This window comes from Paracoccidioides lutzii (genome assembly GCF_000150705.2).
Source record: "Paracoccidioides lutzii Pb01 unplaced genomic scaffold supercont2.33, whole genome shotgun sequence".
NCBI classification, from domain to species: domain Eukaryota; kingdom Fungi; phylum Ascomycota; class Eurotiomycetes; order Onygenales; family Ajellomycetaceae; genus Paracoccidioides; species Paracoccidioides lutzii.
The window spans coordinates 96494-116352 of NW_015440979.1; the positions used below are offsets into that span (position 1 = coordinate 96494).

Sequence of the window (19859 nt, forward strand, 5' to 3'; positions counted from 1 at the left end):
GAAAATGGCTTCTTCATGATGCCCCACCCGTCCCGAAAGCTAACCCTTCTTCCGCTTCTTCCACACCAGGCGGCGACTCCAATTCACTGGGCCAGCGTCCATCACACTCTGCGGTTGGTATTGCCGGACTTGAACGCCGGGGATTTGAAGCAAGGCAGAACAACCAAGTGGTTCTTGGCAGTGCGTTTGAAGATCTCGAGGCACTGATGGCATCGGCCAAGGAAATCGTTGCGCTTGCCGAAACCTTCGCCGCGGAATCGGGAATGATGTCCAATGGAAGTTCTGCTGAAGCCAGTAGGGTTCTTTCTCAATCTGCAGCAGCGCTGGGCATGACCACTACTAAGGATATGCTTGGATCCGGCGGTGGTTCCGAGAACTTGTACCTATCGGAGCTCTCTCGCAATCTGGCAGAATACCTCACTGATGATCGTAACGGTATCCTTCACCGGGAGGGTGGGATCATGAGCCTAATCGACCTTTGGGCTGTGTTCAATCGTAGTCGCAACGGTGTCGAACTGGTAAGCCCGGCAGATTTCCAAAAGGCGGCTGAGCTATGGGAGAAACTGAAACTTCCCGTTCGTCTCCGCCGGTTCAAAAGCGGGCTGCTTGTCGTGCAACGTTTCGATTGGACGGATGAAAAGACCATTAGACAGTTGAAAGAGTGGTTTGAAGAGTTGCGATCCACACCACTGTCTGATGAAGTTGTTTTTTGGGATTGGCATATGTATGGTAGGGGCGTTACGGCTCAAGAGGCAGCGGAGCGGTTCGGGTGGAGTGTCGGCGTCGCTGCGGAGGAACTGGAGATGGCAGAGGATAGGGGGGTTCTCTGTCGCGAGGAAGGGATTGAAGGCTTGCGATTTTGGAGGAATTATATCGTCGATCCAGATACTTTCGAAGGGATGGGTTTCGAAATGGGCCTTTCTCTCCTCGCTGTTTGATTTATGCGAGTGGGTGAATGAATGGAAATTGGATTGGGGTGGGGATGGGATGGGGATGGGGATTTTGGATAAAGTGAATTGGGAAAGGAAATGATGCATCATTATATTTATTTGATTTTCTTCTCAGACAAGTTTGCATAGCATTGAAAATGGGAATGATACTTTAGTTGACTTCTGTCATGGACAGACTGGCTTTACTTTGCTGGAGGTGTCATGCTCAAATGAAGAACACCGTCTCCTTCACAAACTTCATTACAGCCAAAAAATATTGCTGAACTACAATATCTATATCTCTTTCTACCCGTCAGCTTCCATTTAACGATTAACCACCTCCCTTCCTCTTTTCAAACTCTACTCACTCATATACTCTCTCGATGGATGGGTGTATTTTTTTTTTATCCCCGTGTGACAACGCAACTCAAACTTTAACGTTTTCCATAGCCCTAGCTCATAGGCCGTTGGTAACAGGCGGCTCCATATGAGATATGTCGATTATTTGTTGACGGAAGAATTTAAATTTAATTGCATATATATTTTCGTTGCTGAGTGTTATCGTTATTACCCCCACTAATTCTACTATCCCAACATGATATCTTGTCAAACCACTACCTGTGGAACTACTGAATGGGGCTCGTAACTCCTGTCTCCGGAAAGATTTCATCACGACTTAACACAGGATGGATTAGCTTCCTAGCAGATACATACACTATGGTATTGTGATGCTGTAAGTTTTCACTTCTTGTGATTGACTACTCTCAGGGTCTTTGTTGAGCAGTAAGAGTCATTGACCCAAGGTTTAACTGCAAATGAAAACGATGGCGTTGAACATGCCTTCTAGTGGTTCTCACCCCTCGTCATTTTTCGCTCTCCCTCTCTTTCCTCTTTTCACTCATTTTCTCCATAATATCTTAAATATAAGGTTCATCCTCTAGCCTCTGCGGCCAATGATATTCCCTTACTAAAAGTTTCTCATCTATCGGCTTCCTCTCATATCCGTTGCAAAAAAGATGATGTGACATCGACTGGTCCAGCCACACCTTCAGCGCCTACCTTTCGGTGATAAAGGGAAGAGGTAATGTCATAGGTGACTGGTCATAAGCATTCTGTTCAACAAATACATTGAGCTGAGGATCTGAGAGATTGAAGATCTTGAATATGAATCTGGGACGAATGTATGCATCAAGAGCCTATAGATATATATACATTCAGTAAGTGACGACTCCAATAACAAGCCTCCCGATAAAACACCTTGTGGGGCGGAAATAAAACGCACCTCACATTCAGATTCATCTCGATCAAACAAGACCACTCCCACAAACACTATAGTTCGGCCCAGTGACCAACTACATCAGCAACACCAGATGGATACTGATCGTAATGTCTGTAGTCGAGATGCTTTAAAGGTGTTGGGAATTTGGGAGTAATGTTGATTGAGCCTTGCTGTGACGCCTGATTACGACTTGTGCACAACTCGTGATGAGCTTGGTTGAATAGAAAGGTCATTAAGTTGTGGAAGCGGTAGCTGTCATCTCCAACAAACGGAGCTCGAGCCCTGTCGGTCAATAATTGCGTTTTGATAATATTGGGCAAGCTAAGAGATATATTAGTTACGTTAGCAAATGCAAGAGTTACATAAGAGCAAACGAAACATTATCAACTTTTGAATCTATCGCAAGCGCATCTGCCTTGAAGCCCCCTTAAAGAGCTTGGCCCGGATATGTGACAAACTCTTGAACTTTGCAACGACCCGTTCAAATATCCGCATTGAACTGGGGAACTGGGTTGCCATCGATAATCTCAGTAAATATATTCCTAGTAAGATTGATTCATCGAGAGAACTTCGCTGAGAAGTTGGGTGAAGGCATGCAAGTGATCTGGTAAAAAGGTTGTTGACAGCAACTGTTCCATTAATTTTTAGGGCCATCATTTGTCGAATACGGCCTGTGTAATTGATAGCGATATTATCCCGCAGCTTCACCATGTCAGGGCGCAGAGTTGAGATTGCGATGGATTGACGTTTTTGTTCGACGTGATACGGCGATTAGATAAGCGCAAAAGCGATGATGTCAGCGGGGAAAGCTTCCACCCAATTCAGCCATGCATTTGACAAAGAACAACTTAAACAGCCTCCAACCTACTGTACACTCCATATACAGACACATCTATATTCTGATATGTAAGTATACAGCTCTCAAATCCTAAGTTCCGATATCTACGTTTATGGTTGATGACAGCTAAGATAATGCTCGGTTCTACCGTCTAACAATAAGGTGACAACTACTACCTACCCCTCCCCCATGTAAAAACTGTTTAATAAAAGCTCATTCTTTTATCCGCAGCAGCTTCATGGATTCCATGTGCTTCTAATCGGAATTAGCTGTCCCCAGGTTTAAAACAGATAGCTACACTACCAGATTTAGGAACATTCCATTTAGAGTTTGATCTGTGTCAAAACAATCTGTGTTTTCAACGGGACATTTGGGAGGTGTCGATCAGAGGACAATCTAGCTTATTGAGAATTGGCTCTTCAAACAACCACCAGGGATCTACCGGAATTGTAATCAAATCAAATATGGAGTCTTCAGCTTTTCTATCGAGCCGCCTCATTCCCCAGCATGCCGCAATATCAATTCGTTCAACATCCATTTGTTCAGCATTTATCACCTTCCGCTCTCCCACCCTTCTCTCAACCTTCCAGCAAAGGTCGCTATTCTGGTGGGGTCTCCATCGTGATCCAGAATGGAGGTCGCAGGCATACTCTAGATTGCAGCGACTGATGGAAAAGGAAAAAGAAATACGATCGTTTTACAACAGATACCTGACGCATGCTATGCGTCGACGGCCGTATCTCTATCAAAGCAGGAGAATCAACAAATGTCGAGGTCCCGACTTGACTAGTCGCTTTCAGAATCGACGTGAGGTCTATGAGGAGATTAGCAAAGCGACAGTGAGAGGGGCAGCTGAACCCGAGCATCCCAGGGTGGCGAACGAGCAATGGTCTAAAAAGTGGTTTGAAGAGGATGGAAGCGCTGGAGAGGAAGAAGACTTCGAGTCCTGGGACGGTAAAGAGCGCGAATATGGGGAGTTCATGCGTCGTGATTCTAAGCAGCAGTTTCGGGAATTTAAGAGGGCTATTGATAGTGATACTTATGGGGCGATATTGGGGAGAAGATTGGAACATTTTCCGTTTGGTCTGAAAGAAGGGTCCTGGTTATCTTTTTGTAGGTCCTTTACTGATAATGGTAATCATCGGGGTCGCAATCCCTCCTCAAGTTCTTTTGAGGTCTCTAGGAAGCCAACGATCGATGAAACAGCAAATTCGGAGACGACTCCTCGTAAAGTGACTGTCGATAAGGGTCCTTCGCCATCAACCAGCACTTTGACCGATGCTGCATTTGAATTTGATCCCATCAGTGGGAAGATGGCCACTCGCCAGTCCAAAACAAGTGACCATCAGGCGAACGATTCCTCCACTGTAATATATGCAAACCCGCGAGATGGCGAGGCAGAATTGGGAACTGACAACGAAACGATCAATTCCGAGTCAGCCCAAAACCTTGATTCGAAAGGGCGAACCATTGAATCTAATGGCCCTGACACGTTAGATGTATGGTCTGTGGGTAAACCTGACCAGGTAGTCTGCAATAATATAGCTACGCTCAGACCTGAGAAAGAGGATGCAGCTACGACTGAAGAGAATGGCCTTTCGTCTGTGGACAATTCCCAAACCGATAAGACTCCTGTAGAACACTCTGCAGCCAACTATCAACTATACCGTGAGAGTCTTGCCAAATTGATGAAGGCGCTTCCTAAAGATGAAGCTCAACATAACACGAGAGAATCAGAGAAGAAGACTGGGCAGAATCCTTCTTCTGGTAATATGCGAAATGACAAGCCCTCCAGTGAGTCACCTGTTTGTGAAATTTACAGAAACTCCTTCAATTTTAGAAACGCTAGCCAACCTGAGGCAGGTTTGGATCAACTACGCGCCAGCGACATTCATGCCTCTTTCGAACCTCGGGAGGGGAGCCAATATGAAGCTGCAACAGCCTCTCAAACCCTTCAGGACGCAGGTTGTGGCTTGGACGTCGACGAGTTGCGTTGGAAACTTCGTCCAGAGAATAACAAGTCTGCCAATATTGCAAATTCAACGGATACTGCTGCTATATTGATGCCAGCAATAGATCGGATACCAAAGGGAGTCAACTCACAACTTAATAACGATGATGGCCGAGGGGAAAAGAATGGAAAAATCATCTATAACCATGACATAGGCGATCGTGCGGATATAACTGTGACTGCCAGCAGTTCCGAAAACGACAAGATCCATCCCGTCTTTGGGGTAAGTAGCAGCAAAGCTAAGCTTCATAGTCAAATAGGAAATATTGCGAAGGAATTGCGAAAAGTCAAAGAGAAAACCAACTCGATGAGCGCATTTTTGACAGAAAAGCGTGCTCAGTACGAAATAGCGACAAGTTCAATGTCCCAAGGCGACAATGGAGACGTCCCCGTCCCATCAGAGGAGATGAAAACCAGTATGGAAGAATGTCTGAAGCAGTTAGCTACCATTGGAGAAACTCTGACCGAGGTTAAAAACATTAACACCTCCATCAACTCCGTTCTGAGAGAACTGGGTGAGAACATGCAGGGAATGCGGTGCATTAGTGATCGAGCCAACAAAAAGCCAACAAGGGAATTACCTCAAACAAAGGGGAAAATTTCCTCCCCTTCTCAATACAGAGTTCTGGCCTACGACTCACTAACAATGGAAGTCAAAGACATTGGCATTTCATCCGGCCACTCAGGCTCGGGCGATATCACGCAACAACTGCATCCGACAGAGGCGCTTTCGCGTCTCAACAACCCCTCACGGTTCCTAGAACATTTCCCGCGTTTGGAAGGCCAAGGTTACGAGATTGTATCTGGGGGTGGGGATATTCTTATTTTTAAAAAGGTAAGAGAAAGCAGTGGGAATGCTGCTGGTTTTGGGATACCAGATACCCCGGAAGTGGTGATGGGGAAGAAGACAGACGGTAGGGATGAAGCCATGCTACATTCTGAAGCGCAAGCTGCAAAGCTCGAACGGCAATCCATTGATCAGTTCGATTCTGGATGTCTCACAGCTGAAGTGCCTGCTTCGTCTTCGTTTTCACCATCAAAGATGAACCAAGAGCCATCCTTCCAATCCGTCATTATAGATCCAGAGACATCTACTTCCCCCCACGGCCAGCAAAATCAGTCGCCCTCCTCTCACCCTAAAGATAGCGAGCAGCAGAAACAGCAGCAGGAGGGGAAACAAGATTCCTCCACCCCACCTCCCCCAAATAACGAGAAACAAACCCACTTCCTCCGCAAGGCCATGCGTGGCATTTTGCTGACAGGTGGTGTCGCGGCGGGCACCTGTTATGCCCTCGGGGTGGTTGTTGAGTACTTCCGCACAGGCGGACACGATGGGCTGGGACCTCAGGGATTCACGGGGCTCGAGGGGCGATAAGCTTACGGCCCGTTTTATGCCTTCGTCGTGTCGAGGTTAAGGTGGGTAGGTAGCCTCCTAAAGTGAACGGATGGAGGTATGATGTATAATTACTTACGTGATTTCTGAGATCTCCCGTTCGAAGGATATATGTTTGCTGAATTTATTATGGATGGCATTCCATCTGGAAAAGTTTGACCTGATCTATTATCAAGTTGTTTAACTATATTAACTCAAAAATTAACCTTTTGTTCTAACTCCACTCAGAAGGCATCTCGCTCTGTCTGTCCTCGGTATCCAATATCATATTTATCTCATCTTTCTTCCATTCCACATCCTACTCAGCTGTGCATAGCAGCACATGGCAACTGGCTTCTTAGTAAAACACTCAAATGCTCCTCCGGAGTAGTTGACTACTTCAGAGCAACGACCTCAGTGCAACGACCTCAGTGAGAAGAAAGACCTGAATACTCCCCACCTCATATTAACACACCAAGTGAGGCCAGAAGCGGCAAGGTGAAGGGAACCTAGAGAAATGTTAGAAGGAATCAATTCTTCAACCGATCTCCCATCAAAACTGAATCTAAAGGTTGAATTTCATTTTTCGGCTTTTCAACCACAAGTCTGCTATAGGCTTTCTGAATCGTTAGCACAAAGAGCAAAACGGCCCCGCTTTGTGGTCCCTCTAATCCAGGGGTAAATGTCATACCGAGATATTGTGAATGAGATGAAACTGGCCAATTGAGCGGGTTTTTCTTATTTCTTCCTTTCTATTGAAGATGGATCCTTTCCGACTTTTTCTTTAATGTGCATGCTGGTACATCCAAGGTTGAATTCCAGTTTGAATTGAAACCTTTTTAAGCTAGCCAGTCTATATTTTGACCAGACTTTTTTTTAACCACCTTATTCAAAGCAACCCTCCTTTCTATTTGAGTAAATATTTAACTATAAATTCAATCTAATTGCCATTCAAACATGTAGGCTTCTGGACCTGCTGCTAAAGTTACTGCTACTGCTGCTACTTTTTTAGCCTCAATTTCTGGCTTTTGTAGTTGTTTCCTGGCCTCTAGAGTAGCAGCTTCCTCTTAAGCTTTTTTAATTCTTTCTATATTGATAAACTGAGTATTTGAATCAACTTTTATCTTCTTTTTAGTTTTTGACTGCTGTAGGGTCTCTAGTTGATTAAAAAGTTTAAAAATTGTATGTAAACTGGCTGACAGCTTGTAGAGCATTTAACTCATCAATCATCTTACTAGCTTTGTAATGAAAAACCTGCTGCTTTCTTGTAAGAATTCTCTCCTTATTCAACTATTGCCGAGTTTTATATATATGCTTAAGATTTTAATAAGTTGTAAGTAATAGATGTTATAGTTCAGAAAATAAAAAAGTTGAAGATATTACTAGCCTTGAATTAAATTGACTCTGATTTTGAATCTGAGAGGAATCTAATTTCTTAAAAAAATTAAATAACACTAGATCAGCTGCTTTCTATCTTTTATATATATTTTAAGATTCTAAAGTCTTTAAAAGTGTTTGTTTATAAACTTGTATAAATCTTCTTTTTTTCACTAGAGCTGCATCATCCAGATAGCTAAAGTCAATGATCTCAGCTTTATAGTAGCTCTTCATGAGTGAAAAAACTTTAAGATTCAATAGCTGAAGAATATGAGATGTATAAGCAGGTAAAAACAATAAATAAATTAAATTTATATGATATTTTTATAAAAATTTGATAGTGACATGACTGTCATGATCATTTTAACACTAATAATTTATGCTGACCTTTTTTAAATATTTGAGGTAGAAAAATTGTATATAATCAGTTGAGATACATATTATTTAATATCTATTCATTATCTGATATTGTATAGATTCAATTGAGTATATTCACATTTTCAAATCAGCTAGATTGTGTATTTTGACTACAAAAAATGACTAGAGAGTCTATATAATGCTCATCAGCACTAATAGCTTCAAGAATTGAAATCTACTTGTGATTAAAGGGAGATTTAACATAAATTTTATCTTTTCTTTGCTTAGAAAGCACTCTGATATTCATACATACTTCTAAAGTAATGTCATGCTCATTCATATTTCATATATTTTCGTGACTATTCCATGAACCTGTTGTGTTTCAGAAAAGTAATTATAGAACTGCTGAAGTGTTTCCTGCTGAGTATTCTTCATTCTTTAAGACTTAATTCTTCAGTCAATCGCAGATCTTATCATAGGATTTCATTTTAGAAACTTTCTTATTCAATCCTTACTCAGCTGAGTGAAATTTCAATTCATTTATAGAATTTGAGTTGCCATTTCTCATACACACATGTAAGAGGGTGGAAATTCTTGCAAATCTTGCTCTTTTATCTATCAAACTAGAAAGATCTCTTGCTCTGAAGTCAACTTTTGTCAATGTTTATGAGCAATTGTTTGTTGAATGAAATCATTTTTTCTACTTTTCAATATGCTTCATGAGATGTTATATGCTTTAGTAGATTGAAAAACATCATTTTTTAAATCCTCTATAGCAGCAGCTATAGCAGCAGCTATAGCAGCTTCATTATTAGACTTCATTTTAATAATGTGGTTGAGAAAATGCGTAGTAAAGGTGGTGAGTTAGGTTTGGATAAGGTGGTTGAAAAAGGGTCTGGTCAAAATATAGACCAGCTAGCTTAATAAGAATCGGATGAAGGAGGTTGCTTAACAAACGGTTCTTCCAGTCTGATTCCAACCCTAACAGCGATCGTAGAGTATGGACGGTTCAGCTAACCTTATGGAGATATGAACTGTACCTATGTATGGAGTATGATCGCTTGTGGGTTCTTTAAGGGCTCAAATGAATCTACAGTCGTTCATTCCCTCTCTCTCACAGCTTTGCATCGGGATACCCATTAACAAACCCAAAATTTAATGTATATAAAGGCATGCATGCATACTCCGTACATTGCCTCGCCTCTTTAAGAATTGAAATGGGGTCTGTATTTTATATTTCCGTGCCCTCTTAATCTTAACTGCCACCTGGGCCCACCAACAATGGCTGTGCTGCCTAGTCACTCCCGTCCGCTGAACCCATTGTCACCTTGAAAATTGTGGCTTGTAGTTACGCTCCTTGGCGTTTCACGACAGATAATCTGTAACAGGGAGAGGAATGGATTACAGAGGAGACAGATGGACCGACCAAATGCAGATCGTCCGTTTGCAGATTTGTGATTTGCGAATGAATGACTTAATGATTCTTGGAGTGATTGATCGATGAGAAAGGTGGAAAAGACTTTCAAACATTAGGATTGTAGCCTTTGGATAGAACCCTTTTCATGGTGGGCTTAAATGATTGTTTGCACACAGTTCAAATTTTCAGTCTGAGATATCTTCATGTCAATATACACTCCCATTCAAGCAGCACGTACGGAAGACTTTGGTTTGGACAAAAAACCGGAGAAGGAAGAAGAGAAGCAGTTTTGGCTCTCTGTGGTGTCTGAACTATCTCTAAATGTTTTTCTGTTCCTGCATGCCAATCTGCTCTTCTGTGCTATGTCATCCATGGTTGTGGTGCTTAGAAGCCTATGCTGTTTAAAAGGATCCATTATCACAAAGTTTATGTTTTACGGTTTCCTTCGGGGTCGATGAGGGACGATGGGGGAATGAGCTGAGAAGGAAACAAAACAGTGCCAGTGAAGGTAGACCCGTTTATATCTTATTCGAAAAGAAACTGCATGTGTTGACAATGATATTGCTTGATTTTTTATACGTATAACTGCACCGTATAAATAGTCGTTTTGAAAGGTTACTCCTGGTGCCTGAAATCGGCCTATGTCAAACCATGGATTCTCCAGCAGACGCTGTATCATACCGACACTAAGAGCAGGCAGAAAGTTGTGCGAACATCATGGCTAAGGATGTGAACATGACTGATCCAGCTTGAAGGTCTAAATGAAGTCGATATCTTTTCACAGATATATTTATTATTCCCTTGCCATTATCCTAGAAACCATACGTAGGCTTTGTCAAAATCTGCAAGTCTGCGGATGTAAAATACAGTGGCTGGTTAAAGTGCAACGGCACGCAGAAACATCCGAACTTGTTTTACTCTTGTGTTTTTGGATTAATAAAATAATAAATAAAATTAAATAATAAATAATAAATAATAAAAATTGACCATGGCTTGTCAATCTCTAGACTCGAATTCTTTCAAGCAGTGCTATTTTCCACAATCCATGACTCTAAATCGGGTGAAGGGCATGTCCTTGTTTCTTCTTTTGACTGAGACATCACGGTGAAAAAGAGAAGTAAAAAAGATAGAAAAGAGAGGGGAGAGAAAATCCCCTCGGAACAAATATTTCAAGGTATCTCTTATCTCTGAGCAGGGCTTCAACTGCGCACTGACTCTGAGCATAACATTTCATTTTGAAACGGTTTCTTGACCTATCCTTATTATGAACACCAGAGTTCTGAGCATTAGAAACATGATTCCTTATTTGGCGACATTCACAAGAACAAATATCCATTCGCCAATGTAACTAGACTGGACACTCCTCGCTGAGTCTTCCCAATGAGCTTGGGGTTTTCAGATAGAGAGAAGCGCTCCTCCCCTGGTCCCTGGACCCGGTCAGGAAAATCACTGAATCAGCCCAATATCGTCTATATATGGAGGATTCACTCTCTCCAAGAGAACAAGAGAACCTTGAAAAATTCCAAGGCCTAAATTTCCGTTGGGCTCTCATGCAATTTTTCCCATTTTTCCTGCTCCCTTTTCACTTTCTTGCCCCTGGGAGCTGGGTTAGCTGAATGACAGCACCACTTGGCAAGTCTGGCACAGCGAGATATCACAGTTGGATCAAATTCTAGGCCCAAGAAAATGGTAGCATCCATTTGTTGACACTTGCTTATGATAATTTGCCCGTTGACGTGGGGGATATAATATGACGGGCATATATGGACATGGATATATATATTTACTGGCTTCCCCCTGGGCAGCTCGATTACTTGGACCACGTGACAAAACTCTATTCAGTGAAGCTAGTTAATTAGTTAGCTATGTAGTTATTTGGCTTTGCTCAAACTTTCAACGTAGCGGTGCGAAATCCGGTCTAATGTCAATTTGCATATTATATGATTGCCGAATGGATGACATTCAAGCTGTTTTTATTTTAACTAGTTATGTTGCTCAATAAACTAGACTAATCACATAATCAAATTGTCCCTAGGATGCGGTGAACATTTAGCACCCCTTAAAATGTGGCGCAAGTCACTGTCTGTCCAAAGAAGGGCAGATAAAATGGATACGGAGTAGGCAGTAATAAATGATACGGCAGTAGGGAACAAGCTGTATATTTCGTGGTTAAGAATTCAGAATTTATTCAAACCAATACGCTCTGTTATCATCTTATATACACGGAGAAACACAGAGTACAACGTCTGGCAGCGAGCAGTTTCCATGGTTCACAGGACGGCAGACCAGACTTTGACTGGCTCTGTTCCAAGGATCCATGGATCTGTACCTGAACACAAAAAGGTTGCCCGACGGATTCCAATACCGTACAGTTAGTTATAACTAACTATACTTTTTAATTATTAAGTGCCCCCTCTCCCAAGTTTTTGGTCTGTACAGTACATGCATTACAGCGCAGTACATGTAATTGTGTCTATTTGACCGGGGATCAAGGGCGAAATAATGAAAATATAACTATCCAGAATGTTCTTCGTAATAATAATAAAATAATAATAATGGTCAACCCTTGGCTCCAAGTGTTTTCTGGGGGCGGGCTACCCTAACCCCGATAAGCACTTGATCAGCGGAGACACTGGGGTCCTGCGACGGGCTCGGCGGAGTGGTGCCGTCAGAATCTCCCAAGGCTCCAATAATGAACCATTGCTGACCATCGCTGACACTGGGCTGCCAATCACTGCCTTGTTGCGGATTACTTCGTGTATGATTTAGCTGTGTTCTTGAAATAAATCCATGTTCTTCTTTAGCAGCAGAATGGATATACGCTTACACGCCCATACGCACCTTACCCACGCTAGAGTTGGTGACTTGTGCCCAGGGAGGTTGGCCCGTATTCGTATTCTGCGTGTATTGATACTCTGGCCAAAAAGTGCTGTAGACCGCCCCCCAGTCCACTGTTTTGGACGTATTTTTTTCTGTTCCGTATTGGAACTGCTCAATGCGCTCCTTCGCTTCCTCTGTTCCCGTCACTCATCTCAAGTCTCAACCTCAATCCAATTCATCTCCACACTTATTCCTCTTCTCCTCCACTCCTCTCACAACCTTGCCTATTCTCTCTTCTCCTCCTTCTTCTCCTTCTCCTCCTCCTCTTCTCTTCTCGTCATCCATCCTCCACGTCGACTCTCGACGGTCCTGTCGTTGATCTTTCACTCCCTTTCTCATCTCCCTGCTCGCTTTATCCCATCTCACCTTGTGCGATTTAACTAACTGAAAGAAAACCTACCGCAAGCCCTTTCTCCCCTTTTTCAATCCCCAACACCAAGGACTTCTTCTTTGGGTGCCGCTCGTTTCACCCGTCTATATATTATATTAATATTGTGCGTGTCCCTTTTTCAACACCCGCGCACCCTCTCCCTTCCAACGGATTCTGGCTGAGTCGGATTCCCCCACGTTCTCTATTCCATCTAAAATCTTCCCCTGGACGAATCATAGAAAGAGGGGGGGGGCAATCAAGCGTACCAGTTCGAGCGTCGGATACGTCTGCCTTTTAGCTTGGGAGAAACAATACATGTGCAAAAGGAGAATCGAGAACAAGGACGAGGAGACACGTTACGGAACGACTGGTTCGCTACTTGCCAAATACAATACTCAACGTCCGGTTCTCGAGGGTCTCTCCTATTAATATATAACGGGGAACCAAAACATACCTGCAATTGGACACAAAGGACCTGCGACGTTGGTCTTCTGTCTCTCTTGCTGTGGTCGGAACAATTCACAAAGACATTTCGCCGTCTCGCTCTGATAAATTTCTATACTCTTGATCGCATTCTGTCGTCAAATACCAAAAAATAATCTCCCAAAATTACCTATTTCCATTGCTTGACTTAATGGAGATACGACAATCTAGGCAATAAAGGGAATTATCAAGCTGAATGCAGAAAAAAGAACACAATTCACTTCATCTGATTTTGCGCCCAGTTACTTTGTGTTGAATTCACTAAGACACATTCACACTCACAGTCGCAGTTATTGAGTGAGGCAGTAGTTTGATACTCTACTACCTAACTTCATTGGAATCCCATTTAGAGTTGTAGTTTAAGACCCTCTTTTACATCTGGGATTTTTGTCCCTTTCCACTCCTTTGAAAAGGTATGCGGTTTCATCCATCCCCCAATGACTACATCATCCAGTCATGATATCACCTGTTTCTCGATCAATCTCATCATGTCCTATCTCATTTATTCGACCATGTTACCTTTATCATGATTTTTATTTTGCCATTTTTCATCATGAAGATGATGCTGCATATACTAATTCCTGACAGATCAATATCATTTAACAATTTTTTTGGTCACCTATATTCGTTTTTATTCCTCCATATTCTAACGGTGAGGCCGCTATCTCAAACATCATATCGTGGGCTGCCTGTTTCAAAATCTAATATGCGGTCGCAGGATTGACGATTACGAAATCCAATTAAAGGACAGCCCAAACCTAACCATTAAACATGCGGGCCAACAGATACTCTATCTTGGCTGCTTTGCTGGCCCTGGGTGCCTTGGACGCTCCTCTAAGTCACGCTCGAGGAGCGGGAGATTCTCCAGCGCGGCCACGATATTACTTCCCGCGGGAAATAAAGCGCGGCTCTGCCGTTCCAGCACCCGTGGATAAACGTGCTCCACAATTAAATGACCAGGACACCACCGTTGTGGTCATACCCGTCACTGTCTACGTAGGTCCTGATGGCAAACCTTTTACGATAGGAGGCCAGGCCGCTGGGGGAACAGGTGTCACCCCGTCGAGTACTACCTCTTCAAGTACGCCCCTTTCAAGCGACCCCGCTTCAAACTACTCCCCTTCGAACGACACCCTTTCAAATACCAGGCCGTCAAATTCCTACGACGGACAGGCTCACCGAATCACTGCCGCCAGCGAACCCAACAGTTCGTCTGCCACAAAGCCAATGGGCAATCTCAGTCTTGGTCTGCCGAATCTATTTAGCACGCCCTCTGCCTCAGAATCCGAATCAGAGACCGTTTCCTCCAACAGTGCTTCATCCATTTTTGGAGGAACAGGTTCCACTGCTCCAACCGTGAGCCCATCCTCTTCGTCGAGCTATGAAGATGTATCATCATCCAGTACTTTCCCCACACTCGAGCTTCCAACCCTGCAACTTCCGACTGATGGTACTTCCACTTCAGGCGTTCCTGGTGGCACTGGAACTTTTACTCGTGAAGAACCTACTACGACATCACAGGGACCAATTATTACTCTTCCTACCATTATTCCAGACCCAAGCCCGTCGAACTCTGAAACATCTTCATCTACCCATTCACCCTCCAGAACCACAAGTCCGGACGTGACAGATATAACACCACTTCCAACATCCGAGTTGCCCACCGTAGTGCCTCCGTCAACTACCAGTGAATCGCCCACGGAATCACCCACGGAATCACCCACGGAATCACCCACGGAATCACCCACGGGATCACCCACGAAATCACCCACGGAATCACCCACGAACTCACCCACGGAATCGCCCACAAAATTGCCCAGTAGCTCCCCAAGTATCCCTCCTACCGGCAGAGTTACCCTCACTCCGATCCCCCCTGTGACCAACAGCAGCACTACCTCAACGACTAGTTCCATTCCATCTGGTATCTTTCCTAGTTCGACAGTCGTCCCCACCGGTACGAACCCCACCGGAACGTACCCAAGCCCTTCTAGAACTGGAATATCTTTGACACCGTCTCCAACCCCAAGTTCACCAGCACCAACCCAGACGGAGACCACGCCACTCTCGACAGATTCGTTAACTTCTATGTACATCCCGACAAGCATTGTCTACCAGCCTACTCCTGTCCCGCCAAACACATCGCAAGCCAACAAACCCACAGCCATTCCCCGTATCATATCTCCCGATGGTGGCATTCCTCAAGCACCAGCTGACTCGAGGCTGGTACAAATCGGATTCAACGGCTCGCTCCCCTATGAGTTCGCTGTCAAGAACAGGGATTCAATAATTCAAATTTTCAGCTACACTCCAATCGGCGTCTCATATGGTCTGCAGATTTCCCGCAGTCTCACCGTCATGCGATCCATCGAGCCATACGACACAGTTCAAAAGAACACCTACACTACCACTTTGGCTCTTATCTACATCCCAGAGAACCTCGTGACAGAACTTTCCGTCTCATTGCACAACCCTTTTTCGCTCATCTACAAGCACCCTAACCCTTCCGTTGCCCAGCTCATGTCCCTGATCGATCCGTCCATCCCCCTGATTCCCGGCGGCGGCCCCCTCGGCCAGGAAACCGGAGGACCCGGTGGTGGCCTCACCGGTCGCCCGGGTGGTGGCAATGATGACGGAAACGAGGGCGGCTCAGGAGGGAATGAAAGTCCCGGCGGCTCAGGCAGCTCATCCAATGTGCGCGCAACCTCGGTTGGCATTGGTCTCGGTGTTGTCGGCGGTGCAGCCCTCTATGGTGCAGCGATGTTCTTCGTCGCACGCCGCTACCGCAAGAAGCGCAAGATGCACCGTCGCACCGGCTCTCTGACGAGCGGGATTGGAAATAATAATACGCCCGAACCCTGGCCGATCACATCAGACACGCTGATGACCGGTGGTCGCGGGGACGGAAATGTCAGCTCCATTCAGCATGATGCGCGAAACAGCCATAATAGTGGTGGATCAGGGAGTGGGAAGACGCAGATGATCAGTGCCCCTGTGATGGCTGAGAATTCACTGGGATGGAACTAAGAAATGGTAAAATTTCTATCCTTGGTGTTCAATTCAACGCTATCATCTATGGCAAGAGGTCCAAGGCCGGGCTGTACGAGACACGTGACGAGAAGTATCGACTGCTATCTTCGTCTCATGCTTGGTTCGAAAAAAAATGGAGACTGAGTGGAACAAAGGCTACACATCCGTTTTTTGCTTTTGCCTTTCTTTTATCCCTCTTGGTTTTTTTTTTTTTTTTTTTTTTTTTTTTTTTTTTTTTTTAAACCTTGATTTCTCGACCTATCACTGGTTTCCAACTGTGCTTGTCTCGGCATCCACCTGTGCATACTTATACGATATAGACACTCGATATGCCATCCCATATGGGTTGTCATGTGACTCCAATGGCTCTCAAGATAAGACATGTGTATAAATGTACAAGCCGCCGATTTTTACTTTTATTCCTTTATCTTGTTTTATTTATCCTTTGCCTTTTATTCTTTGTTTCTTGATTCCCCCCATTCCTTTGTGTTGTTCTTGACTTCTCCATCTTGACTCTAATGGTCCTTTTTTTTTTCTTTTCCTTCGTACTCCTCCATTGTTATTATTACGACTCTATGTACAGAGCTATTTTGTACAGAGCTATTTCCCCTCGCCCCCTATTATGCTATCTTTTATTTTCTTACTTTATCAAATAGTGTCTTCCTTCTTGACCCCCGTAGCGACGCCCACGCTTCCAAGGCCACAGTCACCAGCCAATACCTCTCTCTATCTTACCTCGCGCGCGATATATATAGCTATATGCAATCTATTGATAGAGTCTTGTGTTGCATTGCATTGAATTTTGCCGAGATGAATAGAGTGTGACACGATTATTTAACATTTTTATAAAGGTCTTAACGTAATCCACATACGAGTGAACACCCCAAATGAGCGAACACTCAAATCACCGTACCTCACCTAGCTAGATTTTAATTTAAATTATCTACGTTAACCAATCCCTAATTAAATTAAATTAAATTACACTAGGTTCAGGGCACCTGATTCTTTAGTGTGGCAAAGGCTCAGAGCGTGGAGGCTCAGGAGGTTGAATGACAGGTCATTCAGCAGGTTCAGTGGGTGAAATAATAAGATCCTGAGCTTCTCTTCTATTTAGACCCCCTGCGCATTGAGTGCTGTGAGTAGACCTCTTGTGTTTTTGCTTCTATTTCTCATTTGAAGCAAATAGACCCGATATTACTTCTTCATTATTGATGTTGTATTATTTCATGCTCACAGACTTTAATAATTTGATTTAAATCTTTCACTAGGCTCTGAGGAGGACTTTCAAGTCACTGTCTCATCAGATTCTTGATTTTATTCATCTGCTCATGCAATTCCTGCGGTTATGAGATGTTTAAAATATTTCTAATAATATAGAGTTGTTAGATCTGCTGACTGGAGAGGTAAAAGTTCTGCGCTAATCGTGCTGCTGCGCAACCCACACCTCATGTGAATGCGCCACATCAAAATGATGAAAACTCCAAAATGATAAAATCTTGAATCACATCCTCATTATTGCACTCTATATCAACAACCAGTAGCTAATCTATAATAACAAGATTATCTACATCATTCTCAGTATGTGTGTCATCTCTAAATTGATTTAATTCCTCTTCTGTCAGTGATATAAGTGAGTTATTATTAATTTTCATAAGATCAATTTTATATATCTGTTACTTCTTATTCTGCTTTTTTTCAGCTTTATTATTCTTACATCACTTGATTTTTTTATTAATATCTTTAATAGTGAGGACTTTCTCTATTTGAATTTGATGACAAATTGTTTTAACTCTATGGTATTTACTGACATTGAGAAAATTTTTTAATTCAGTAATTTATTGCTCATTAAGTTTTATATAAATTAGACTTACTTTGAATATCTTGTTCAAATGATATATTAAGATAAGTGATTTTAATTTAAGAGTATTTTTAATACTTTGTATGATATTTTCTACAATATTAATATAATATTTTAGCTTTTAAATTGTCTTTAATGAGAATAGCTAAGAAGAAGAGATAGATATATAATTTGAACTATTTTCATCTTTATAAATCTACAATGAAGAAGATAATGAGATTTACTGCTTAAGAGTATTAAGAACTTGATCAGATTTTTATGAATATATATTATATTAAGATTATTCTGCAGTTATTATATCAAATTTAAAGATCTGCTTTTGCATAGCTAAGAGATATTATAGAAACTGTTGTTTTTCATACTTAACAAGATTATAACATGTATTGTAGTTGACTATTTTTAAATAATAATACTTATATTACTGAAATAATATACTATTCAAAGATTATAGTAAATAAGTGATATATAATGAAAATTTATATAGAATTATCTTATAGAAATCTATATATTATATAAACTTTTCAGTAATATGAGATTTATAATTATTTATTGAAAGTAATCAATAACTTCTCTTTTGTCTCTTTTCTGTAGCAGTATTAAAATATTTAAATTATTCAAATTTAATTTCATTATTTGTAAATTCAGTATCTAATATAATAATTTTATAATTACTTAGTAAATCTGTCTGTGTATATCAATTCTTCAAATGTGTTTTAAAGGCTAAAATTATCAATAATGAAATAATACAAATATTCATGAATATATATTCAATAACTGTAATTAAATCTCTTAAAAATAATAAAGAAATGAAGAAATTAACTTCTTTAAAGGTAGTTATAACTCATTTTTCATGTTTTTATTCTTCTTGAAATTTAATCTCATTGAAGTTGTATATATCACAGATGTGAAATTGATACTACTCAAATAAAATCTAAAGATATTTAAATTATATATTGATATATTCAATATCTTTAACTATTATTCTTTTTGAATTTATTGACTTCTGTTTTATTTTCTTATACTCAGATAGATATTTAATGAATCTATAAGTTTACATCTTGCTGACTTTTAAAGAAGATATAGTAGAATTTATATGCTGATATCTGAGTATTGAATTTATAAAATCTTCAATATATTCAATTATAAGAGAATAATTCTTTTTATCAAGCAGCTTGACTCATTATTTAATTATATTTTTCTAACTCTCATTTAATCTCTTGTTAACTAAAATCTTTATAGTATTTAAATTTCTTTCATTGATATATACTCAGAGACATTGATGATAAATCTCAAATTCTTATGACAGAGACAGTAATTTGAAATTTGAATTTTTTTGATGATAAGTAACAGCTTTTTAAATATAGTCTTCAATATTTTTATCTTTATTTGACATTGTGGTGAGTTATTAATTGATGAAGATGATGAAGATGATGAAATTGCAACATTTTTATCATTTTAATGTTTTTATTGTTTTGGTGTGGCACACTCATTCAAGGTATGAGTTGCGCGGCACGATTAAATATTAAGCTACTGAAGAACTCAATTTGAGTCAAATAAGACTATTTCAGGTATTATAAAGCTGCTTTATGTCGGACACTTCAGTCGCGTGACATGCTTTCCACCGTATATAGTCATTCTTGTAGCGTGCAAACTCTGCAATC

The 19859-nt window shown here is 41.6% G+C and overlaps 4 protein-coding genes across 4 annotated transcripts in view; 3 read left to right on the forward strand and 1 right to left on the reverse strand.

Annotated features, from left to right (window-relative positions):
- Positions 1 to 938, forward strand: part of PAAG_12551 (hypothetical protein) — a gene marked incomplete at both ends in the record, with an annotated part of 2119 nt that extends 1181 nt beyond the window's left edge. The window contains one exon of the mRNA XM_015848029.1: positions 70 to 938. Coding sequence (XP_015702356.1) covers positions 70 to 938 — 869 coding nt within the window. The remainder of the gene's footprint in view (positions 1 to 69) is intronic.
- Positions 939 to 3510: 2572 nt separating this feature from the next.
- On the forward strand, positions 3511 to 6432 carry PAAG_08391 (hypothetical protein; the record flags this gene model as incomplete). Its single annotated transcript, XM_002789643.2, has 1 exon — positions 3511 to 6432. The coding sequence occupies one exon, from the start codon at positions 3511 to 3513 to the stop codon at positions 6430 to 6432; it is 2922 nt and encodes a 973-aa protein (XP_002789689.1).
- A 5707-nt stretch (positions 6433 to 12139) lies between these two features.
- Positions 12140 to 12799, reverse strand: PAAG_08392 (hypothetical protein; the record flags this gene model as incomplete). The annotated part of the gene is made up of 3 exons (XM_015846497.1): positions 12140 to 12332; positions 12408 to 12531; positions 12646 to 12799. The coding sequence occupies 3 exons, from the start codon at positions 12797 to 12799 to the stop codon at positions 12140 to 12142; spliced, it is 471 nt and encodes a 156-aa protein (XP_015701161.1).
- A 1285-nt stretch (positions 12800 to 14084) lies between these two features.
- Positions 14085 to 16337, forward strand: PAAG_08393 (hypothetical protein; the record flags this gene model as incomplete). Its single annotated transcript, XM_002789645.1, has 1 exon — positions 14085 to 16337. One exon carries the CDS (start codon positions 14085 to 14087, stop codon positions 16335 to 16337), a length of 2253 nt encoding a protein of 750 aa, XP_002789691.1.
- Positions 16338 to 19859: the final 3522 nt, after the last annotated feature.